The following is a 20356-nucleotide window of genomic DNA, read 5'->3' as shown; positions in this document are numbered from 1 at the left end:
AACTCACAAGACCCTGAAGAGATCCAGGAATTTACCCCCTTCTCTTTACCCTCCTGTCTAATAAGGCAGGTGCAAAGAGCTAATTAACAGACTGATTGATAAAGAAGATACTGTTCCTTAGGTCCAGGACAAATAATTAGAGTGAAGGAGACATTCTTTCCTTTGAAGTAATTGAAGCACTCCCTTTCAAAAAAAAAAAAAAAACCATTTTCCCATTAGTTTTCCTGCCTCCAGGTCTTCTCTGATCATACTTCCAAATTGCTTTGTAAACCTGCCTATATGGCTTATCTGATTTTACCCAAACTCTGTGGCATCCACCTCAAGAAGAGAGACAGAGACAGAGAGAGAAAGAGAGACACACACAGAGAGACAGAGACAGACAGAAGAGAGAGACAGACAGAAAGACAGACACAGAAACAGACAGAGACAGAGACACACACACACACAGAGACAGACAGAAGAGAGAGACAGACAGACACAGAAACAGAGACAGAGACAGACACACAGAGAGAGACAGAGACAGACAGACGAGAGAGACACAGACACACACAGAGAGACAGAGAGACAGAGAGAGACAGACAGATAGACACAGACTCAGAAAAAGAATTGGTAGAATTGTGAGACACATATCTCCACCATGTACTGGCAGGGTGGGTCACACTCTTGCTCAGTAACCTGTAATACAGGCACAGCAGTCTGCATTCCCTGCTGCTTTATTCATGTGGTGGCTAGCAAAGACCTTGAAATGTCTCTCATTTCTGGTGACTCTGAGAATTGCTGCTGGTTCTGCCTCTCAGATTCTCATTCTCAAGAAGTTCCCAACGATGCGCATGAAAAGGTGACTTCATCAATTAGGAAACTTCTAGAGAAATGGAACCCAGAGATCAGGTAAAGTTGCAGTCCAGAACTTTTGTGCCCTAAATTGTGAAAACTACAGAGATGGGTTAGTGCTTTGTGGTTCCACATTTTTTGTCTGTTTCAGCAAGAAGATCTCTTTCTAGGAGACTATTGGGGTAGGATTAGGATTTTTCTGAACCTGGTGCCCCTTCACCTTATTTTCCACGGACATATAAGCAAGAGATTTGTCTTTCATTGCAGTCTGTTGTTTGTGACTTCTGTATTGTCTTTTTGATCTTATTTTTTGGAATTTATTTTCCCCCATTACACATAAAAACAGTTTTAGCATTTTTTAAGAATTTGAAGTCCAAATTCTCTCCCTCTCTCCTTTCCCTTCCTCATCCCTGAGATGGTAAAAATTTCACACAGATTAATACGTGAGCAGTCATGCAAAACATATTTCCGTATCAGTTATGTCGTGAGATAAAACACAGACAAAACAAATAAACACTATGAGAAAAATAAAGTGAAAAAAGTATGCTTTGATCTGCATTCTGGTTTATATTCAGAGGGAGATAGTGGAGCTAAAAAAAAGAAGCCACTCTTTTTTTAATGAAAAATGTCAATTGGTCACAAGTCCAAAAAGAGTACTTGGAAGAACTTAAAAAGGACTTTAAAAATTAATCAGAAGAGATTGAGGAAAAATTAGGAGAAAAAAGAAGAGCAATCCAAGAAAATTATGAAAAGAAAGTCAACCCAAATGGAAAAAGAGAATCTAAACTTAAGAAAATAATTCCTTGAAAATTAGAATTGGTGACGGAGAAGCTAATGATATTGATGGGGGAATGAAACTATTTTCCCTTTAATCTGAAAATTTATCATTCTGAAATTGTGTCCCCTTTTGATCTGTAAAAGAAGGGAGATTCCTGGTCTCCCAGATTCCAGAGAGTCTATGAGAGAGAGTATATCCTTCTGGCTGGCCTTTTCTCATTGATAGCCAGATCCTCATTCAGGAAGCCTTAGAAGTGATTTCCATTCAATTGGAGATCTGGGCCTGGGGACTTTCTCTTTCTTTTCAATTTGAAACATCAGCCTTAGATTTCCTATTAAAAAGCAACTTTAAACTCATTTGTTTGCAGAAATGTCCAAGTAGCATGCTTTGCCTCTTTGGCATAGCTGCCAAGACCCTGCCCGCTGTGAAGACATTCTCTTCTCAGTATCAGCCTCCATTTTCCTAATAGGACTCTGCCACTACTAGGAAGTCAGTCTCCTAGCAAAGCTGACTTTCTCATTCAACAATAATCTTCCATTTTTGCCACTTAATATTTCAGGTTCATGAATTCTTTCATGAAGGACCTGTGCCTCTGATCAAAAGGGGATTGCCACAAGTCTTTGACTGCCAGTAGAACCTCATCAATATTATAAGACGCCAAGAAATAATAAAACACAAAGAAAAGGATGGAAAAGATAGAAATAGAATGTGAAATATCTCATCAGAAAAATCAACTGATTTGGAGAACAGATCAAGAAGAAGCAATATAATAACAGTTGGACTGCCTGAGGGTTATGATTTTTAAAAAAATCTTGAAAAATATTACAAGAAATTATTAAGGAAAATTACCCTGAAGTTCTAGAACAAGAAGGTAAAGCAAAAATAGAAAAAAAAATGCTGATCATAACCTGAATGAGATCCCAAGAAGAAAATTTAAGAAAATATCATAGCCAAGTTTCAAACCTTTCAGGCTAAAGAAAAGATATTGCAAGTTAACAAGAAAAAAAAACAATTTAAATATTGTGGAGCTAGAATCAGGACTGACATAGCAGTTTTACATTGAAGGACAGCAGATCTTGGAACATTATATTTCATAGAGCAAAAGAGCTGGGGTTATGACCAAGCAAAGGGATAACTTACCAAGCAAAGTTAAGTATAATCCCGAATTTTTAAAAAAATGAATGTTTCACAAATTGAAAAACTTTCAAGTATTTATAAGAAAAAGAGCAGAACTTAATGGGAAATTTGACATATAAATCCAGGAGAAATATAAGATAAACCTTAAAGACCAATTATCAGAGACTCATTAAGGCCAAACTGTTTACTTCTTATATGCAAAAATACATCATTATTTGGGTAGTTTGAAACAAAAGCTTTGAGCTGTGTAAGATGGGATGATTCTTTTTTTTTTGGTTAGTTTATTATTATTATTATTATTATAGTTTAAAAAAAAGAATCGAACTGGTTTTGGTTTAAGGCCTGGTTCTTAAGAAAAAAATCTAGCCAATAAACTCCAAGATTTTTGGGAGAAAGCACTGGACCAGGAGGCACTGAGACCTGTACTTAAATTCTTCCTTGGACACTTACTAGCTGTGTGACAGAATAAATCATTTGTTTCCAAAAAAAAATTTATTATAGCTTTTTATTTACAAGATATATGCATGGGTATTTTTTCAGCATTGACAATTGCAAAACCTTTTGTTCCAACTTTTCCCCTCCTCACCCCCCTCCCGCCCCCAGATGGCAGGTTGACCAATACATGTTATATATGTTACAGTATATGTTAAATACAATATATGTATACATATCCATACAGTTATTTTGCTGTACAAAAAGAATCGGACTCTGAAATATTGTACTATTAGCCTGTGAAGGAAATCAAAAATGCAGGCGGACAAAAATAGAGGAATTGGGAATTCTATGTAGTGGTTCATAGTCCTCTCCCAGAATTCTTTTGCTGGGTGTAGCTGGTTCAGTTCATTACTGCTCTATTGGAATTGATTTGGTTCATCTCATTGTTGAAGATGATGGCCATGTCCATCAGAATTGATCATCATATGGTATTGTTGTTGAAGTATATAATGATCTCCTGGTCCTGCTCATTTCACTCAGCATCAGTTCCTGTAAGTCTCTCCAAGGCCTTTCTGAAATCATCCCGCTGGTCACTTCTTACAGAACAATAATATTCCATAACATTCATATACCATAGCTTATTCAGCCATTCTCCAATTGATGGGCGTCCACTCAGTTTCCAATTTCTGGCCACTACAAAGAGGCCGCCACAAACATTCTTGCACATACAGGTCCCTTTCCTTTCTTTAAGATCTCTTTGGGATATAAGCCCAGTAGTAGCACTGCTGGATCAAAGGGTATGCACAGTTTGATAATTTTTTGAGCATAGTTCCAAATTGCTCTCCAGAATGGTTGGATGTATTCACGATTCCACCGACAATGCATCAGTGCCCTAGTTTTCCCGCATCCCCTCCAACAATCATCATTATTTTTTCCTGTCATCTTAGCCAATCTGACAGGTGTGTAGTGGTATCTCAGAGTTGTCTTGGGATGATTCTTAAAAAAATAAAACTGTATAGTGAGAGATAAAAAGGAGTACTTATACAAATGAGGCATGAAAGGAAGAACTGATACAGAAGAAGCAAGTGGAGGTGGAGGTTTGGTAGTGCTGGACCCTTATTCTCATCAGAAATAGTTTAAAGAGGGATTAACATATACACCTCAAAGGGTACAAAAAGCTTTCTAAACTTAGAAAGAAATAAGAAGGGTTAGGGGATAGGATAAGGGAGAGACTTTTAGAAGAGTATATAGATTAGGAATTAGGAAGGGCAATGGCATAAGGAAGGAACTCTTAAAGAGGTGGATAGATGAAGGAAGAGGAGAACAAAGTAGCAGGTAGAAGTGTTGTTAGTTTTGTTTGTGCAAACACTTTTAAGTTTAATATAATCAGAATTATTAGTTTTATATTTCATGGCTCTCTATCTTGTTTGGTCCTAAATTCTTCCCTTATCCATAAATCTGACAGTCCAACCATTCCATGCTCTCCTCATTTGCTTATGGTATCATCTTTTACGTCTAAATTATGTGTCCATTTTGACCTTCTCTTGGTATGCAGTGTGAAATGTTGGTCTATATCTAGTTTGTGCCCTATTGTTTTTTAGTTTTCCCAGCAGTTTTTGTCAAATAGTGAGTTCTTGTCCTCAAAGCTTGGGTCTTTGGCTTTATCAAACATTAGCTTATTATGGTCATCTACTATTGTGTATGTTGTACCTAACTCATCGCTCTATTTCTTACCAGATTAAAACAATCTGATAAAATAATCTGATTATTATCACTTTATAATACAGTTTGAGATCTGGTATGGCTAGGCCACCTTCCTTCAATTTTTTTTTTCATTATTTCCCTTAATATGATTGACCTTTTATTCTTCCAGATGAATGTTATTCTTTTCTAGCTCTATAAAAGAAGTTTTTGGTTGTTTGATTGGTATGGCATTGAATAAATTAATAAATTTATGTAGAATTGTCATTTTTATTATATTGGTTTGACCTCACCATGAGTAATAGATATTTTTCCAATTGTTTAGATGTGACTTGATTTGTGTGAAGAGTTTTGTAATTGTATCCATGTGTTCTTGGGTTTGTCTCGGCAGGTAGATTCTCAAGTATTTTAATATTGTCTATAGTTATTTTAAATGGAATTTCTCTTTCTATGTCTTGTTACTGGGCTTTGTTGGTAATGTATAGAAATGCTGATGATTTACGTGGGTTTATTTTCTTTCTATCCTGAAAATTTGCTAATGTTGCTAATGATCTCAACTAGTTTTTCAGTTGATTCTCTAGTATTCTGTAAGTATACCATCATTTGCAAAGAGTGGAGGTTTTGTTTCCTCATTGTCTATTCGAACTCCTTCAAATTCTTTTTCTTCTCTTACTGCTATAGCTAAGATTTCTAGCACAATATTGACTAACAGTGATGATAATGGACATCCTTGCTTCATCTCTGATCTTACTGGGAAGAGTTCCAGCTTATACTTATTACAGATGATGCTTGCTGTTGTTTTTTGAGAGAGACAACTTACCATTTTAAGGAAAGCTACGTCTATGCTCTCTTGTTTTTAATACGAATGGGTGTTGTATTTTGTCATTTTTTCCGCATTTATTAAGATAATGATATGATTTCTGTTGGCTTTTTAAAACATATCAATATATGCTTAATTACGCCGATAGTTTTTCTCATATTGAACAGTCCTGCTTTCCTGGTATAAACCTCACCTGCTCGTTAGTACATGATCTTTGAGGTAAACTGCTGTAATCTACTTGCTAGTGTTTTATTTTAAATTGTTTGCACCAATGTTCATCAGGAAAATTTGTCTATAGCTTTTGTTCTGTTGTGGCTCTTTCTGATTTGGGTATCAGCACCATATGACTATATTGTCCTGACCATACTTCCTGACTAACTTTACAATTTCTAAGCTAACCTGAGTAGTTAGCAAGATTGCTATGACTAACGAATGTTGTGTTATTCCTTGCCCTTTGTTCTCGATGAGGACCGTGACACCAGGGAGGTAATGCTGTGACACGCATGTGAGTTGGATTGCAGCAGGGTTGGGCTGTGCAAAGTCACCAGCCTCACTTTTTCTTCCAGAGTCATTTGGTTCAGTAGCAAGATCTAGATCAGGACCATTAGGATGGCCCTCATCACTGATGATATAAAACTCATGAGCCTCAATTCTGACTTGAGCAGTTAGTCTTCATCATGGGATCCTTTGCATTCCCTTGTCAAATAATGACATAATAGTGACATGAGTGGAGTGGTCAGTGGTCATTAGGGAGTTTGTTGGCAAAATGGGGGAAAAAATTCTAGGAAGGACTACTTTAAGTCTGGACTTGTTGGGTTCTGATAATATAAAAGGCCAATAGTGGCCACTAAACTGAGACCTTTTGCAGATTCTAAAGAATAAAATAAAGCCAACTCTAGTACTAAACTCTTCTAGTTTAAACACATCCTGATCTAAAATTCAATTAAGAAATTAAGAAAATATTCACATTCTGGAGTTTTATACATAAAGCAAATACCTAATGAGGAAAAAACCCCAAGTGATCAATATTAACCCTAAAATAGGAAGAAAATTCTTTTAAATTGGCGTCTGTTGAAACTGTTCGTTAAAAGATGCAACTTCAAGGCATAGTACTTCAGATATAATTTCATAGTTTTCATAATCAGTACAGACAATTTATCCTATAAATCACTGCTGTGCTATAACTTAAATCATCCCACTTTGGATGTGAGTTTATTGCGGAAGGGTTTAGGACCTTAACAAGGTAATTCCAAGGGCAGAATTCACAGGAGACTCTCAAACCCTTTCCAAATAGTTCCTCCTTTCCCCTCCCTCCCTTTTTTCTCCATAGACTAGATCTTACCAGGGTCAAAAATAACGAGGCTGGCAAGGTGTCACAGACAATGAGAGTTCTCAAGGTAACAAGATTAACTTTGGCTAGCCAGAGCATACCTGTTGGGGTTTTCCTGGAGGCCGTCTTAGTCTCAGTTGAAATAAATAATTTACCCCCAAATCGCAGCCAGCTGGTAAAAATGCAAACGTTTATTTCTCCTTCCAAATTAGCCTGGTTAGTTGAGGCCTATAAAGCCCACCAAATTTCCTTCTTATTTATTACTAGCAGGTTTAAGTAGACTTACCAAGGAAACCTTCACAATTGGCCTGAAACCTGAAAAGTTGATTTACTGGAACAAATAACTGCAAGACTGTAGAAATAAGGCAAAAGGGCCTTATTTCTATCTTTTTAGATAGAAAGACATTCATCAGAAATTAATGTAGAATCTATGCCCTGATGATGGTATACATGCTATACCAGGTGTATACCTGTACCAGGTACCGTTAACAACTGACACACCATCATCAACACCATGTTGATTCAGGGATGTACATCTCTTGAGTTTGAGTGGACCAAACTGGACAATGTACGGGTGGTGGTCCAGAACAGATCTCTACAACACAAAATTTCCAAGGGAAGTAGATGACTTCATGAAAAAGGAGGTAGCTAACCTCAACAATGGAACAAGAAGCCTGTTGTTTAAATGGACATTAAGATGCATCCCTGTCGCATATCCTTTTTGTCTTTCTTATTAGTTATATTTGTTGTCCATTATTTGTCACAGTACTCTGGCCCTTGCAGAAAAGTATCTAAGTGTCAGACTTAATACAAGTTTAAATTCAGGTCCTCTGTTAGCTCCTTGTCAAATTATTAATTATATCTTAATCTGTGTCTGGGAGCATCTTGGGTCTCAATGAGATCCTACTCTTTGAGGTTTGGATTCCCACTTCTGAGTGTGGATAAATTTGCTAATTACTTGTGTTTAAATAAGTCAATCAGAGCTCTACTTGAGCTTTGGAGATTATGACGGCTATCCAAACTGCCAACAAGTTTTGTTCAAGCTTTTTGTGTCAAATTTCTTAGGGTCTGTACACATATCTGACTTGTAGTATTGTGCTCTATTCATCTTATCCTCAACTGCTTTGGAAGCCTGCCCATGCATTCCAGATGACTCTCTGGGTCTCGATAGAAATAGTGAGACACACAAGTCCACAACTTCCTGATGGGTGTCAAGCTCCTGAATGGATAAATCGCAATGTACAGGTCTGCCTGGGTTCACGCAGTGACTAGCAAGGACCTGGAAAATCCTCGCCACACTTGCGCTAGCGTGTATACCATCATCAGGGCATAGATTCTACATTAATTTCTGAAGAATGTCTTTCTATCTAAAAAGAACTGGGAGTCAGCCAGAAAGATGAGACAGATTGTTACAGAGGAATATGAGAATAAATTTTACTACCTTCACAATAGGAATACTCATCAGCTCAGCCTAACTGACTTTATTTTGTGATCAGTTGTTTTTCAATAAGATAGGCACTTGTGTGGTATGATGTCAAGTACAAAACGTGTATAATCTTAGAACTGAAAGACATAGGTGGACTCTTCAACCACGGGCAAAATACTGCAAATTTTATCACTAGTTATACTTTAAGCAGAGGCTGGTGTTACGTGGTGACCAAATGAGGAGCGCCCATAGCTGTATAAAAGCCACCGGAGGTGTTGGCCATTAAATTATTTCTGGCTGGCCGGCAATGGAGACCCAAGCAGCCATGTTGGCTACAGGGTGTGGCCAGATCAGCGACTCAAGAGATGGCCTAGAGTTGGACCTTTTCTCAGGCCCCAGTATAAGATGCTTTATTAGGACCTCTAAGAGGGGTCTGAAGTTTGAACGTATTGATTGGTAAAGTTTGGTTAACTGCTGTTTTCATCCCAATGGTTAGCATGTAAATTGGCTTGGTACATACTGTGGGGGGGCTCAGCGTAGTTAGAATTTCCCAAGAATCCTAGTCAACCTCATCGGCCGCTAGTTTTTAAATTGCTCTTTCTTTCCTCGTTGTAATTGCGGCTGACCACACCTTTCAAATGGTCAGACGGCGGCAGCGATCACACCTATCGATTGTTTCAATCCACTCGGTGACTTGAATTCATCACGGACGAGGGGCTCCACGAGCTTATCGCTTCTCTATCGCCCAATCTGAGGATTATTATTAGTATTGCCAGGTTGTGAGATTCATCTCCACAGAGGATTCCCAGCCTACAGCCCCATCCCCAACTCTGTCTCTCCCACCATGTTCCCAGAACAGAGACTGGAGTGGCAGAAGTAGGTGGAGCCACAGCACAGACACAGACTTTATTGTTAAAAATCCATTTAAAACTTTGGAGGTGTGAAAGAGAAGCCCGTGGGGAGAGAAAAGAGAGGAGGCCGCCCCAGCCTTGGGGTGGGCAGGCAGAGGAGGAACTAGATTACACTGAGAGCCCCCTGGGATGCAAAGGAGTGCGATTCTGTTCAGCCCCAGCTTGTGCAGGCTTGAAGGCTCTGCCTCAACTAAGTTGTGCCCACAAGGAAAGAAGAAAAGAGAGAAAGTTTTCTGGGAGCATCTAGAGCCAGCCTGCCTCTCCCTTATATATATGAGAATAGATACTTTGATATGTCAAGTTTGTTCCATGATTTTCTGTACGGGCAAAGATATTCCCACCAACCCAAATCACAATCCCGGGAAGAGTCATTATGACCGTTAAGGATCCTCACAAATCTAGCATCTCTTTCGGTCCTGTGACCCCTTGACTATCTATCCTAGCACTCCTCAGTCTCCACTATCGGCTAGCAGAGCAGAATGCAAAGCAGACTCTCTCAGATAAAAAAGTAAAAAGAGAACAATTGCCCCAGCCTCAAATCATCTGGGCTACGAGAACTCTGAAGAGGGTTCTAGGTGTTAACTGTCCCATAAGCACATGAGAATGTTCCACTGAAAATGGGAACTTTGAGTGGGCTTTTCTCAAGGGGGTGGGGAGGCACCTAGAATGCACCCCCACAGGCAGCTAAATGCTGCTCAACAGAGCAAAAGCGAAGCAGACAAGCCCCTCGACGGGGACACACTGCTCCCCCCCACCCCCCAATCACAGTGAGCCTCATAACCGCCCCACTCCTTCCAGGCCATCATTTCATTGATTTGCACCAGAGACCGGAAAAAGTTTTGGCACATGCTAAGAGGGACTGCTGCTCTATCAGGGAAAACAGAAGGGATGGGCGTCCCACCGGGGAGCCCTGAGAAGGAAGATCCAAGGTGAAACTTGTGGTCTAAAAAAGATAAAACCGAAGCCTTTACCTGACTTCTGAGCTTCCCAGCTTGACATGTATGCCCCATGCACTGGCCAGGGTGAGACATGGCGTCTGGAAGGGAAGCGACCTATTCTTGGCTCCCTGTGCTTGGTTCACCTCTTGACCCAAGGTGCTAGCTGCCCTGAGCTGCCACTGAGAGAGTGGGACTAGGGGGAGGAAGGGTGTGCTCCCTTGAGGCAGGAGCACGGAACCTTCCCCTGGAAGACCATGGAAGGAAGACGATGAGCGACCCAGCGAGACAGGCGGGCAGGCTGGAGTGGCGCGGGAGAGCCTTGGCGGAGTGGGAGCCTCCCTGGGAACCGGCTCCAGCCGGGAGAGCCTCTGAGCTAACTCGCGGGCTGGAAGTGGCTGTGCAGTGATTCTGCCTGTGCTTTGAGGCTCTGAAACTCATCCTGGATAAAATCCGTCAGGGCTTTGCGCATTTCCACCTGAGAAAAAAGATGGCGACGGGGAGCTGGGCAAAGATGGGAGGCCGAGGTGTCCCGAGGCCTTTCCTTACCCAGTGTTAATTTTTCTAGGGGAAGATGGAGGTGGGAGAAGTGGCACTGAGGACCGGGAGAAGGAAGAGGGAGAAGGGAAGGGATAGGCAACACAAAGAGCTTCTCACAAACATGATCTCGCTCGATGGGGTAGGTACGCCTCAGCTCTGGGCCGTCAGGGATCCCGGCCGGGAAAGGGCCTTCGGCCGGCAGGAGGCCCAGATCCCACACGAGACTAAAAAGACTTGCTCACTCCTCAGATCCTGTTCCTTCTCAAGGGATCGCCCAGGCCCCCCTGGAGATCTCCAAGTCTCTCCCACCCACTTTCACCATCCAGCCAACTCACTGCTGACTTATTCTCAGACCGGAGACGTTCAAGAACAGGCATGGCGCTGAATGGCTTCCCAATGAGCACGGTGATTTTCTGGGAGGGAGAGGGTGTCACAGGGATGTGAACAGGGCCACAGAACCAGTCTGAATCCTGCCAGAGGGACACCCCTCCCTTCTCCCAACCTGGGGGGGGGGGGGGGGGGGGGGAAAGAAAGCGGGGGGGGGGGCGGTGTAAGCAAACAGGACAACTCCAAAGGCCTGGAGGCCAAGGCTGGGGAGAAGCCAGCAGGAGCTTGGGTTGTGTCCTGCCTTTGTACTTTTGCCCCAAATTAGGCCTCAGTTTACTCATCTATAAAGTGAGGGGGTGAGACTAGGGACTCTTTCTAGCACTAACATTGTGTTACAAATGTCTCACCATTCCCAATCCTTGTCCCTAAGGGGCCACCTCTGCCAATCACCCATGTTTAGACAAGTGAGATTGAAGGCTGGGCCCCCAACATGGCCCTCGCCAGGAAGTCCTTGGGCACGTCATGCCGCAGCCTAAATTTCTCGTGGGCAAGAGTTCTGCCTGGTGCCGGGAAGAGAGCAATGGCACAGAAATCCTGCCCCCGACAAGGCGCCCAGGCCACCAGACACACGGCTCGGAGGCTGCCTTTCCTTTCACTCCCCTTTGGCTTTCTTTGTAATCTTGTGCATCTTAGTTTATGTATTTCGACACATTGATTCTGAGCAATCTCTAGGCTCCAGTAGACCATCATCATCATCACAATAGCTAACATTTATATAGAGCTTACTATGTGCTAGGCACCTCACTAAGCGCTTTCTAATTATCTTATTTAATGACACCGGGAGACGGGCCCTTCATTCTCCAAGAGACATCAGGGAGACGATGCCAGAACATGCCGGGAATGGGACTGAAGTGAGGGAGGGCTGTGCATCTCCATTTTACAGATGAGCAAACTGAGGCACCCAGCCAGGAAGTAGCCTGTCCAGGGTCACACAGCTAGTGAGCATTTAGGGCTAGATTTGAATTCAGACCCCGAACTCTGTGCGAGCCCCCCGGCCCCTATCCTGAGAATGGCTCCGTTCAGCCTCGAGGGGCCCTTTCCAGTTCTCTGCCCCGGTGCTGTCTGTACACAGATCCCCCAGACAGCCATCTGCTGGGCACAGCGGCCTTAGTCAGGAAGAGCTCAGCCATGAGGTAGGTGTGTGATCCTGGTCACCTCAGTGACTTCAGGTACAGAGAAGCTGCCTTCCATCCTACTGGTGGAAGGAGTCACCTTAAAGGTCCAGGGTGGAAGAATCAGTCAGTCTAACCTCATGTGACAGAGTAAAAACCAAGTGGGGCTGGGGTCATCCAAGACACCACCAGCAACCCCCTCCTGGCCCCTCTCTCTCCATCCAGAGGGGCCACGAATGGAAATGGCCTGTGCTGGCCAAGCCTGGGGAAAGGGGAGGTGTGGGGGGGGGCAACCAGAGACCAGCCGGCTCCCACTCACCTGGCCAAATCGGGGGAAATAGGGCGGAGCGTTGGGAAGCACATCACTCATTCCTACACAACCGGCATGGAGGCCAACGGAGAATGAGGCAGATGTCAAAGAGGAGGAAGGGAGGGGTCCTAGCCCTCGCCCCCACCGCCCCCCAGTTCTGTGACCCCCTTCTCCCCGCCTCCTTCTGAACAGCATAATGGCAACTAACTCGTCAAGCCCTCCCCTCACCCCACCCCCGAAAGCTCACCAATGTGCCAGAGCGGAAGGATGATGGGGTTGAGGTGACACTCGGCAACCAGGCGCCCTATTCCTGCCGAGACAGAAGGGAGTGGTGGGAATAGGCCCCGCCCCTGAGAAGCCCCGCAGAAGGAGCCCACCGCAAAGCCACTCCTATCACCCCATGGTCTGGAAGGTCTGGGGAAGTCAGAACGGGGAACGTGGGGAGAGGGAACTGCTGAGGCTACGTCACCCCCAACTCACCCCACTTAAAGCGAAGAAACTCCTGGCTCATGTTCACTTTTCCTAAAGCGAGAGAAGGAGATGAGCAGCTCAAAGAGGCTTCTCCCTCATCCACGGCCCAATGAGGCACTGGGGGGAGGGGAGGATGGGACAGGACAGGGATGTCAGGCCCCGCCCCCCCATCTGCCACCAAGAAAGAACTAAAGAGACTGAATAGAAATCACATACTATGTTCACTTCTTTTTTCTGGTGTTTTTAAAAATCTCTCCCACGGTTTTCCCCATTTGCTCTGATTTTTCGCTCCTGACATAATTCATAAAATGTGCATTAAAGAGAAATAAACCAAGTCTTCCCCTTTCTCCCAAAGGGAAGGGCCCCGCCAAGTCTTCCTCCTGCTGGCTGCTCCACAGCATCCACTCCCACCAACCTTCAGGGAAGATGTGGACCCAGTCCCCGTTGTTGAGTTTCTCCAGGATGAAGTCCATCCCTCTCTGGTAGACGCCATCCCCTAGCAGACAAAAGCCGTCCCCGAACCATTTACCATCGGCTTAGATTTGGGGTAAGGGAAAGAGACGGGATGTGAAGGGAAGAGCCCCCAGCCTGGCTCTGGGCAGGTCTGGAAGAGGTGGGACTTCAACTCTGCTTGGGGGCGGGGTGGGACGCGAGGTCTACCCCACACTGGGAGGCTCAGGACCAAAGGCCATCCGTTCCGCTCTTACCTGTGAGGGGGCACTGGCCTATTAGTGTGGGGAGATATCAAGGGGAGCCGCAGGTCGGGAGCGGGGTGGGGGAGAGGGCTCACCTCGGCACACGGGGACGCACTTTCCCAAACTGAAGAAATGAGAATGCAGCTCCTTGGTGAAACAGATATCTGCAGCTGCTGGGGTCCTGTGGGGCAGCAGGGCCAGCACTGCTTTTTGAGCAAGCCCGAAGACGCTGACTACCTCCCTTCCCCTCCCCCCCCCCCTTCACGCTGCTGCCCCCAATCCCAACAATGCTGCCGGTGGAAATTCTGGAGGGGAAGGCAAACCTCCGTCTCCCACACCTCTAAGAAAAATGGATGCCTCCAAGGTCTGCCTGGTGGGAGATGGGAACCGAGGCTTACTGCTAGTTTAGGGACCCGTTCCTTCTATTAGGAAGCCCCACTTACCACCTCATCAGCCTCAGGTTCCAGATGTGGCGGAGTTTCAGGATCCCTGGGAGAAGACAGAAAAGGTGGCCTTCTTCACCAGGTTCTCACCCCTACTGAGCCCCTTGCTTACCCTCCCTGGGGGCCCACCAAGTTCTCCCAGCAGCTCCAGTCCTCCAAGATTCACCAGTTCAAAGTTACGCTGGCCAACTTGTTATATCCCAAACCCGACTCATCTTCCCTCCAGACCCAATCATCTCTGACCCCATTTCTATCTCTATGCTCTACGCCCTCCAAGACAGCTCTTGAACAAGGGTCCCCTCTTCTCCAATCATCCAGTCCAGGAACCTCCCCATCTTCTCTATGTTGTAAAACAGGACAGTGATTGCTCAGAACCCCTCGGTGGCTCCCCAGGCCATCCCAGACAAAAGCTAGGGCCTCAGCCGGATATTTAAAGTTCTCCAGAATCTCTCACCTACTCTTAGCGCTTTGTCTCCTTGGTCTGCCCCATACAGACCCTCAATTCCAGCTCTCTGCTCTCTACCAGACCCACTCCTGCTGCTGCCTTTGTTCACCTATATCCTGGCCCAGAATTCTTTCTTCCTACACTTATGTAAGTCCTACTCAGCCAACAAGTCTAAAGTTCCACCTCCTTCAAGAAGTCTTCTCTGAGCACCTCAATGACAATGTCTCTCTGGCTGAGAAGACGGTATCTGTGAAGGAGATTGGGGATTTCTGGACCAGGGCTTAATGGGCAGGATGTGCACCTAATGCAGATCACTCTACTCCATTTGCCTGGGGATCTGCAGATGCAATCGAGAGGACTTTGAAGAGAAAATGGGGACAGAGGAAAACTTCCCCTATACATCTGTCAAGTCAGATCCCACAGAGAATATGTTACTCTCAGAATACTACAGGTTTGCGCTATAGGAAAAGTAACAGTGGGAAGGCTTCAGAGGCAATGTCCAAGGATGTTACTGAAAGTCAGCCTCACACACTCCCAGAAGTGAACAAAATAAGAGCTTAACGCAAGGCAATAAATTCAATCTCAGAGGTGCCCCAAACTGTGCAGGATGACTTGTTTCATCTAAAACTGATGAAATAAAAGGGGGCGGGGTGGATTGGAGTTCTATATCAAGAGGATATACTCAAGAAAAGAAGCCCCCTCCTCCAAGTGGAAAACAGCTGGGGGAGAAGCAACTGAACCTCCTGATTGGAAGGGTTCTGGGCTCAGCTCTGGCAGCCACTTTTTAAGGTGACCCACAGATCCTGCCACAAGAGGCTTACTTGAAGGTACTGGGGGGTGTTTGGCCTGGAGAAAGAAGCCTTGGGGGGCACCCGAGCTGATTTCCAGCACAGAAAAAGGATCGAGGGCAGTGCCAGGAGCAATGAGCATAATCTGTGGCCAATGACGAACAAAGAGTTCTTCTTCACTGGAGGCCTGGATGGACATCCACAGTCTTCAGTCAAGATACAGATCAGATCTGGCGCTGTCTGAAGTTCCTTGCACCTCTCTGAATTTAGGATGAGAGCTGAATGTGGACCTACACTAAAGCCCGAGTGCAAATTCCCCTGGGCAGAACCGAGCAGCCCTCAGCGGAGGCCTGGCCACGGGCTGGGGGTGGACTCAATAAGATACTCCTCTCCGCTGCCGGTGGGGGCCCGTCCACCTCTCTCATTCCTCTCAAGGACTGGGCCACTTACCGTCTCTCTGCCGCGTCAGCTTCCTGGGCTGGGCAACCTCAATGGCTGCCGTGGACCAAAATGGCTCACACAAAGTTTATTGGGCCCAAAAAGGACAAGGTGCTGGAGACGAGCTTTATCATCATAAAGCTTTATGATGATAACATAAAGCCTGTTGGTTTGGCCCCAAATCAGGGAGAGGGCCCAGAATGCTCTGTGCTTCAGCCAACATTCTGGTTAAAGAGGGTATTGGCAAAGATGAATCAAAATGTAACCGAGAGAATGCCAAAAAGCAGACCGAAGGGAACGGCCTCTTTCTCTGATGAATCCAGGACCAAACGGGAGGGTCTGGAAAGGCTGTTGGAAAGGAAAGCCCTTGAGCTTCTCTGAGTCTTCTTGGAGGTGAGGGAAACGGGGGATGGGACACTGGCTAAATTAAGTTCTTGAAAAGCTCTGGCACTAAGCGGAGACAGTCCTTCTCTATACTAGTCATATGCAGGTGACAAGATTGATTCACTGAAAGCTGGAGCTCTGTGAACTAAAATTACTGGTGCAATCATACTCTGAGCAGGTGATAAAGTTCAGATGAGAAGGAATCAAAAGCTAGGGATTGCCCAGAAACTACCCTGAATAAGTTGTCCCTACCCCAAAATATGAAAGGAGAAGGAAGTCATTAGCAGCAGGTGGAAGGGGTTCCTGATGCTCTCCACCCCCAGTGTGGCTGCTTTCCTTCCTTCCTTCCTCCGATAACCTTCCTTTCATTTAAAAACCCGTCCTGAATATCTATTCTGTGGGAGGCGATGGGCTCAGCTAGGCCGGGAGCTAGGCTGGGAGTTAGGCTGGGAGCTTAGAGAGTAGTGGAGGAGATAAGAAAGCTCGCACAGAAAAAGGTCACAAAGCAACCCAAGTCCTATGACTAGGACAGATGAGTCCGGGGAGAGACGAGGCCTAAGGCCCTTTTTGTTCCCGCAGAGGCTCCTGCCTAACTGCGGAATGGCCGGAGAGCGATCCCCTTCCCCGACCACTAGAGGCCCAGTTTCCCAAGGTGTGTACCCCAGAGGTGTGGGTCATCCATACAGGACTGGTGATTGGAGACAGTAATCAGCGGCGTGCCAGGGTCTCGATTCTCGATCAGTTCATACAGCACCTCCTTGTTGTGCACATTAAGACTGTTCATGTACTCTATTTGGAGAGAGGACAAAGGCCCACAGGGGGCCACCTAGCTGGTACCATATTCGAGCCCTCAGCCACAATGCTCCTGCTAACTTTTTCTCTCTATGTATGTCTATGTACACACACACACACACTCTCACACGCACACACTGTCCCTCTCTCACACACACAATCTTTCCTCTTCATTCAGATCACTGGTTCCTCCTTAAAACTGCACATCTCTAGGGAAAGCTCAACCAGCCGCCTCCAACCTCTAAGCAAGATGTGCTTTCCCTAGCTTCTTTTTCAGATCTGGAGCTAATGATTAAGCCAACCCCCACCCAGGGAGGCAGCCACTTGGGAGAAAAACAAAGGCTTGCCAATCCCAGAGTCCCCTTCCAAGGTTTCCTTCATCCCTGCTCCCTATTCTACCCCCTCAGAAAGTGCTCCCGGCCCCAGCCTTGCTCCAAGCACACTCACTGGTCCAGAAGCAGCTGTAGGTACCCACGAGCCCCATGACCACGCTGCTGGCCAGAGTCCATGACAGAGGAGGCACTGAGGGGAAAGGCCATTTCACATGGAGGGGCATCTTCCCATGTCCAAAGTAGGGTTGGTTTCAGCTGCCTGGCCGGGGTTCTGTCATTGGAGAGTGAGAAAGAACAGGGAACCAATTCCCCAAGCTTGGCTTTAGACGAGTCCCATCATGCAATGGTCCTAGCCCAACAGGGCTTAACTAGGGTGAGGTGCCCAGTTTGACCAAGGGCACTGAAATTTAGAGGAGACTGACCAGTTCCACTTCCTTGGTGGAGTCTATAGCATTGTTAGAAAGGTCAATGAGCCAGAGGGGGTGTTGGGAGTTCAGAAAAGGTTCTTTGCCCCGGCCTTGGGATCTGGGCTTTTGGCATCATCATCTCGGGGGTCAGGTGAGCTCTGGCCTCCAATTGTTCCTCTTGAGGAACTGTGGCCGCACAGAGGGACGGTGACCAGGCCATGGCTATCAAGAGAGAAAACTTAAGCCCGAGGTCGGCTCTGTGGAAGCCAGGCCCTTGCAAACAGGCTAGCTCACGTTAACTAAGTAAATTCGGGGGCCAACACGCTGCCTTCGGCCCCCCCCCCCCCCCCCCCCGCCCCGGGATCAATCTGTCTGAACCAGGCGCTCCCCCGCCGACATCGGGGACCCCTCCTCCCCCCCCTCCCCATGACCGGCATTTGAATCTCCCGGGGAAAGACACAGGGTTTTCCCCCAGCAGATGACGCCCTTGAGGTCAAGGACGGGCATCCTACCTGGCCGGCGGGCTTGGGCTACTGGGGAGCCGGGGCTGCGTCGGCCATTCTCCCGGCCGGCCTCCAAAGCGCCCTGGGGGGAGCGGAAGGGGAAGGCCACAGGTGGGGTGGTCCCCTCCCGCTCCTTTAAGTCGGTGGTTTCCCACCCCCGCCGGGGGGCACGGCCCGGACCCTCCCCCCTCCCTCTCCCGAGGGCTTTCCCGCCGACGCCGCCGCTCAGCCCGCCACGCGGGGGAAACTGAGGCCCCGCCAGCTGTTACGTAAGACAATAGAGCCCAAGGTCACGCCACGGGCTGCGGCGGGGAGGGCGGCCGCGGGACGGAAGGCCCGTCCGGATCGCCCGGGGCCCCTTTTGCACGTCACTTACCGTCCCGGCGGGTCCCGGGCGCGCAGATCTCGCGAGCGGGGACAGGGGGAGGCCGCCGCCCTCCCCGAGCCTCGGGTCGCCTTCTCTAGGGCTGCCGTAAAGCAAGACGGGTCCCACTGCCAGGTATTTACGTGTCGTAAACCCAGGCCGGGCTCGAGAGGCAGCTGGCGGGGCTCTGCCGACCCGGCTCTGGGCCTACCAGGCTCCCCAGGGCGGGGAGGGACAGGAGGAGGCGGGAGGAGGGGCAGAGCCCCGCGCCGGTCCCGCCCCGCTGACCCTAGCACTACGCCCCGCCCATGCCCCGCCCCGCCGGCCTCCGGGCCCCGCCCCGCCCCCGCCCAAGAGCATCCCAGAGAAGGTGGGATTTTCCTGGAGACCCAAGAAGCCCAGAGGCAGAGGATGGCGTGGGGAGAGGGCGGGGGTCCGGACAGCCTGAGGAAAGGTCCAGGACCTTTTGGAAGAGCCAAGAAGACCAAGGGGGGGGGGAGGGGGAGGAAAAGGGGCGGGGGGGGAGGATGGGGGCGGGGGGAGACTTAAGGAAGTATGGAAGCCTGGTGGGTTGGTCCCAGTTCTGAGGATTCCCTGCCCATTGTGCTGGGGACAGCGCGCCTGCAGGTTCTGAGGGAGGACCCGTTTGAAGCCCCCAGTCTGGCGCGCGGGTGCGGAGCAGAGAAAGGCTCCAGAACCTTTTCTAGGGCTTGCGGCCAGGGGGGCTCTCATTCTCCCGCCCGCCGGCCTGCTTATCTTGCCCTCCAGCACCGCAAACTCAGCTGGTTTAGAAAGGAAGCGAGCCCCTCCCCCTGAATCCCCCCTCCTCTAAACCTCTGCCCTCTGGGCCAGGCGTGCTCCCAGATGTGTAACTTCACCGGAATCCTTGGCTCCCCCGGCTCCTGCCCCACGCCCACCATCTGCCACACCCTATAGACTGTCCCAGCCCTGGTTTTGCCCGCTTTGCTGAGATGGTCCCTAAATTGGCACTCCCGGCTTGTACTCTATCTTCTCTCCAATTCAGCTTCAACATAATGGTTCCGTCCACAGGCACCCAGCACCCTGTGACCTCTTCCTGGAGGCCGGGACCCACATTTTGTCTTTCTTGGTGTCCCCAGCCCTTAGCCCAGTGCCTCCTTCAGCATGAGATGACCCAAGCCTCTCAATGCTAGTTGACCTGATAATGTGTGAGACAACTGCCCCCCCCCCAAAAAAAAAAAATCTTCCTCAGCCCACATATGGCCCAACTCCAAGGCTTTTAGTGGCTCCTCACTATCCAGGAGATAGAACTCAAACCTGGCAACCTAGTATTCAAAGCTGGCTCCAAAGCTCTCAATGGCTCCCCATTGTCCAGAAGATAAAATACAAATAAAGCTCTCTTGCGAAACTGATTTCATAGCATGCTTCTTCTTTAAGTCTTTGTCCCAGCAAACGGCCTAGGCATAGGGTGGGGGTAGGGGTGCTTGGGCCACAGGGGATGAAAGCTCTGGGCTTTCTAGAATCAGAAAGACCTGACTCAGTCACTCATGAGCTCAGTTACATGTGGGTTTATTTTCTGTCCTATAATTTCCTGTTACAATCCATTGTTCAGTGCTGATACACATTGATTAGCGACAAGGACATGATCCTAGAAAATTGGGT

General features: G+C 47.2%; 1 protein-coding gene across 2 annotated transcripts; it reads right to left on the bottom strand.

The window, feature by feature from the left end:
* Positions 1-9335: 9335 nt before the first annotated feature.
* TAZ (tafazzin) lies at positions 9336-18966 on the bottom strand. Of its 2 annotated transcripts, XM_031944347.1 has the most exons (12): positions 18728-18965; positions 18361-18433; positions 17557-17712; positions 16978-17106; positions 14263-14308; positions 13915-14000; positions 13540-13620; positions 13134-13175; positions 12901-12963; positions 12663-12715; positions 11180-11257; positions 9336-10782 (listed from the first exon to the last, which is right to left on the bottom strand). In XM_031944347.1, the coding sequence occupies exons 3-12, from the start codon at positions 17663-17665 to the stop codon at positions 10681-10683; spliced, it is 789 nt and encodes a 262-aa protein (XP_031800207.1). In that variant the 5' UTR covers positions 17666-17712; positions 18361-18433; positions 18728-18965; the 3' UTR covers positions 9336-10680. The 2 variants fall into 2 exon arrangements, with proteins under 2 accessions (XP_031800207.1, XP_031800208.1); XM_031944348.1 differs by lacking the exon at positions 11180-11257 and having other exon boundaries at positions 18728-18966.
* Positions 18967-20356: the final 1390 nt, after the last annotated feature.

The sequence above is a fragment of the Sarcophilus harrisii genome, chromosome X, assembly GCF_902635505.1.
Source record: "Sarcophilus harrisii chromosome X, mSarHar1.11, whole genome shotgun sequence".
NCBI lineage: Eukaryota > Metazoa > Chordata > Mammalia > Dasyuromorphia > Dasyuridae > Sarcophilus > Sarcophilus harrisii.
The sequence above is the reverse complement of the archived record's forward strand: the minus strand, read 5'-3'. Positions and strand labels throughout refer to the sequence as shown.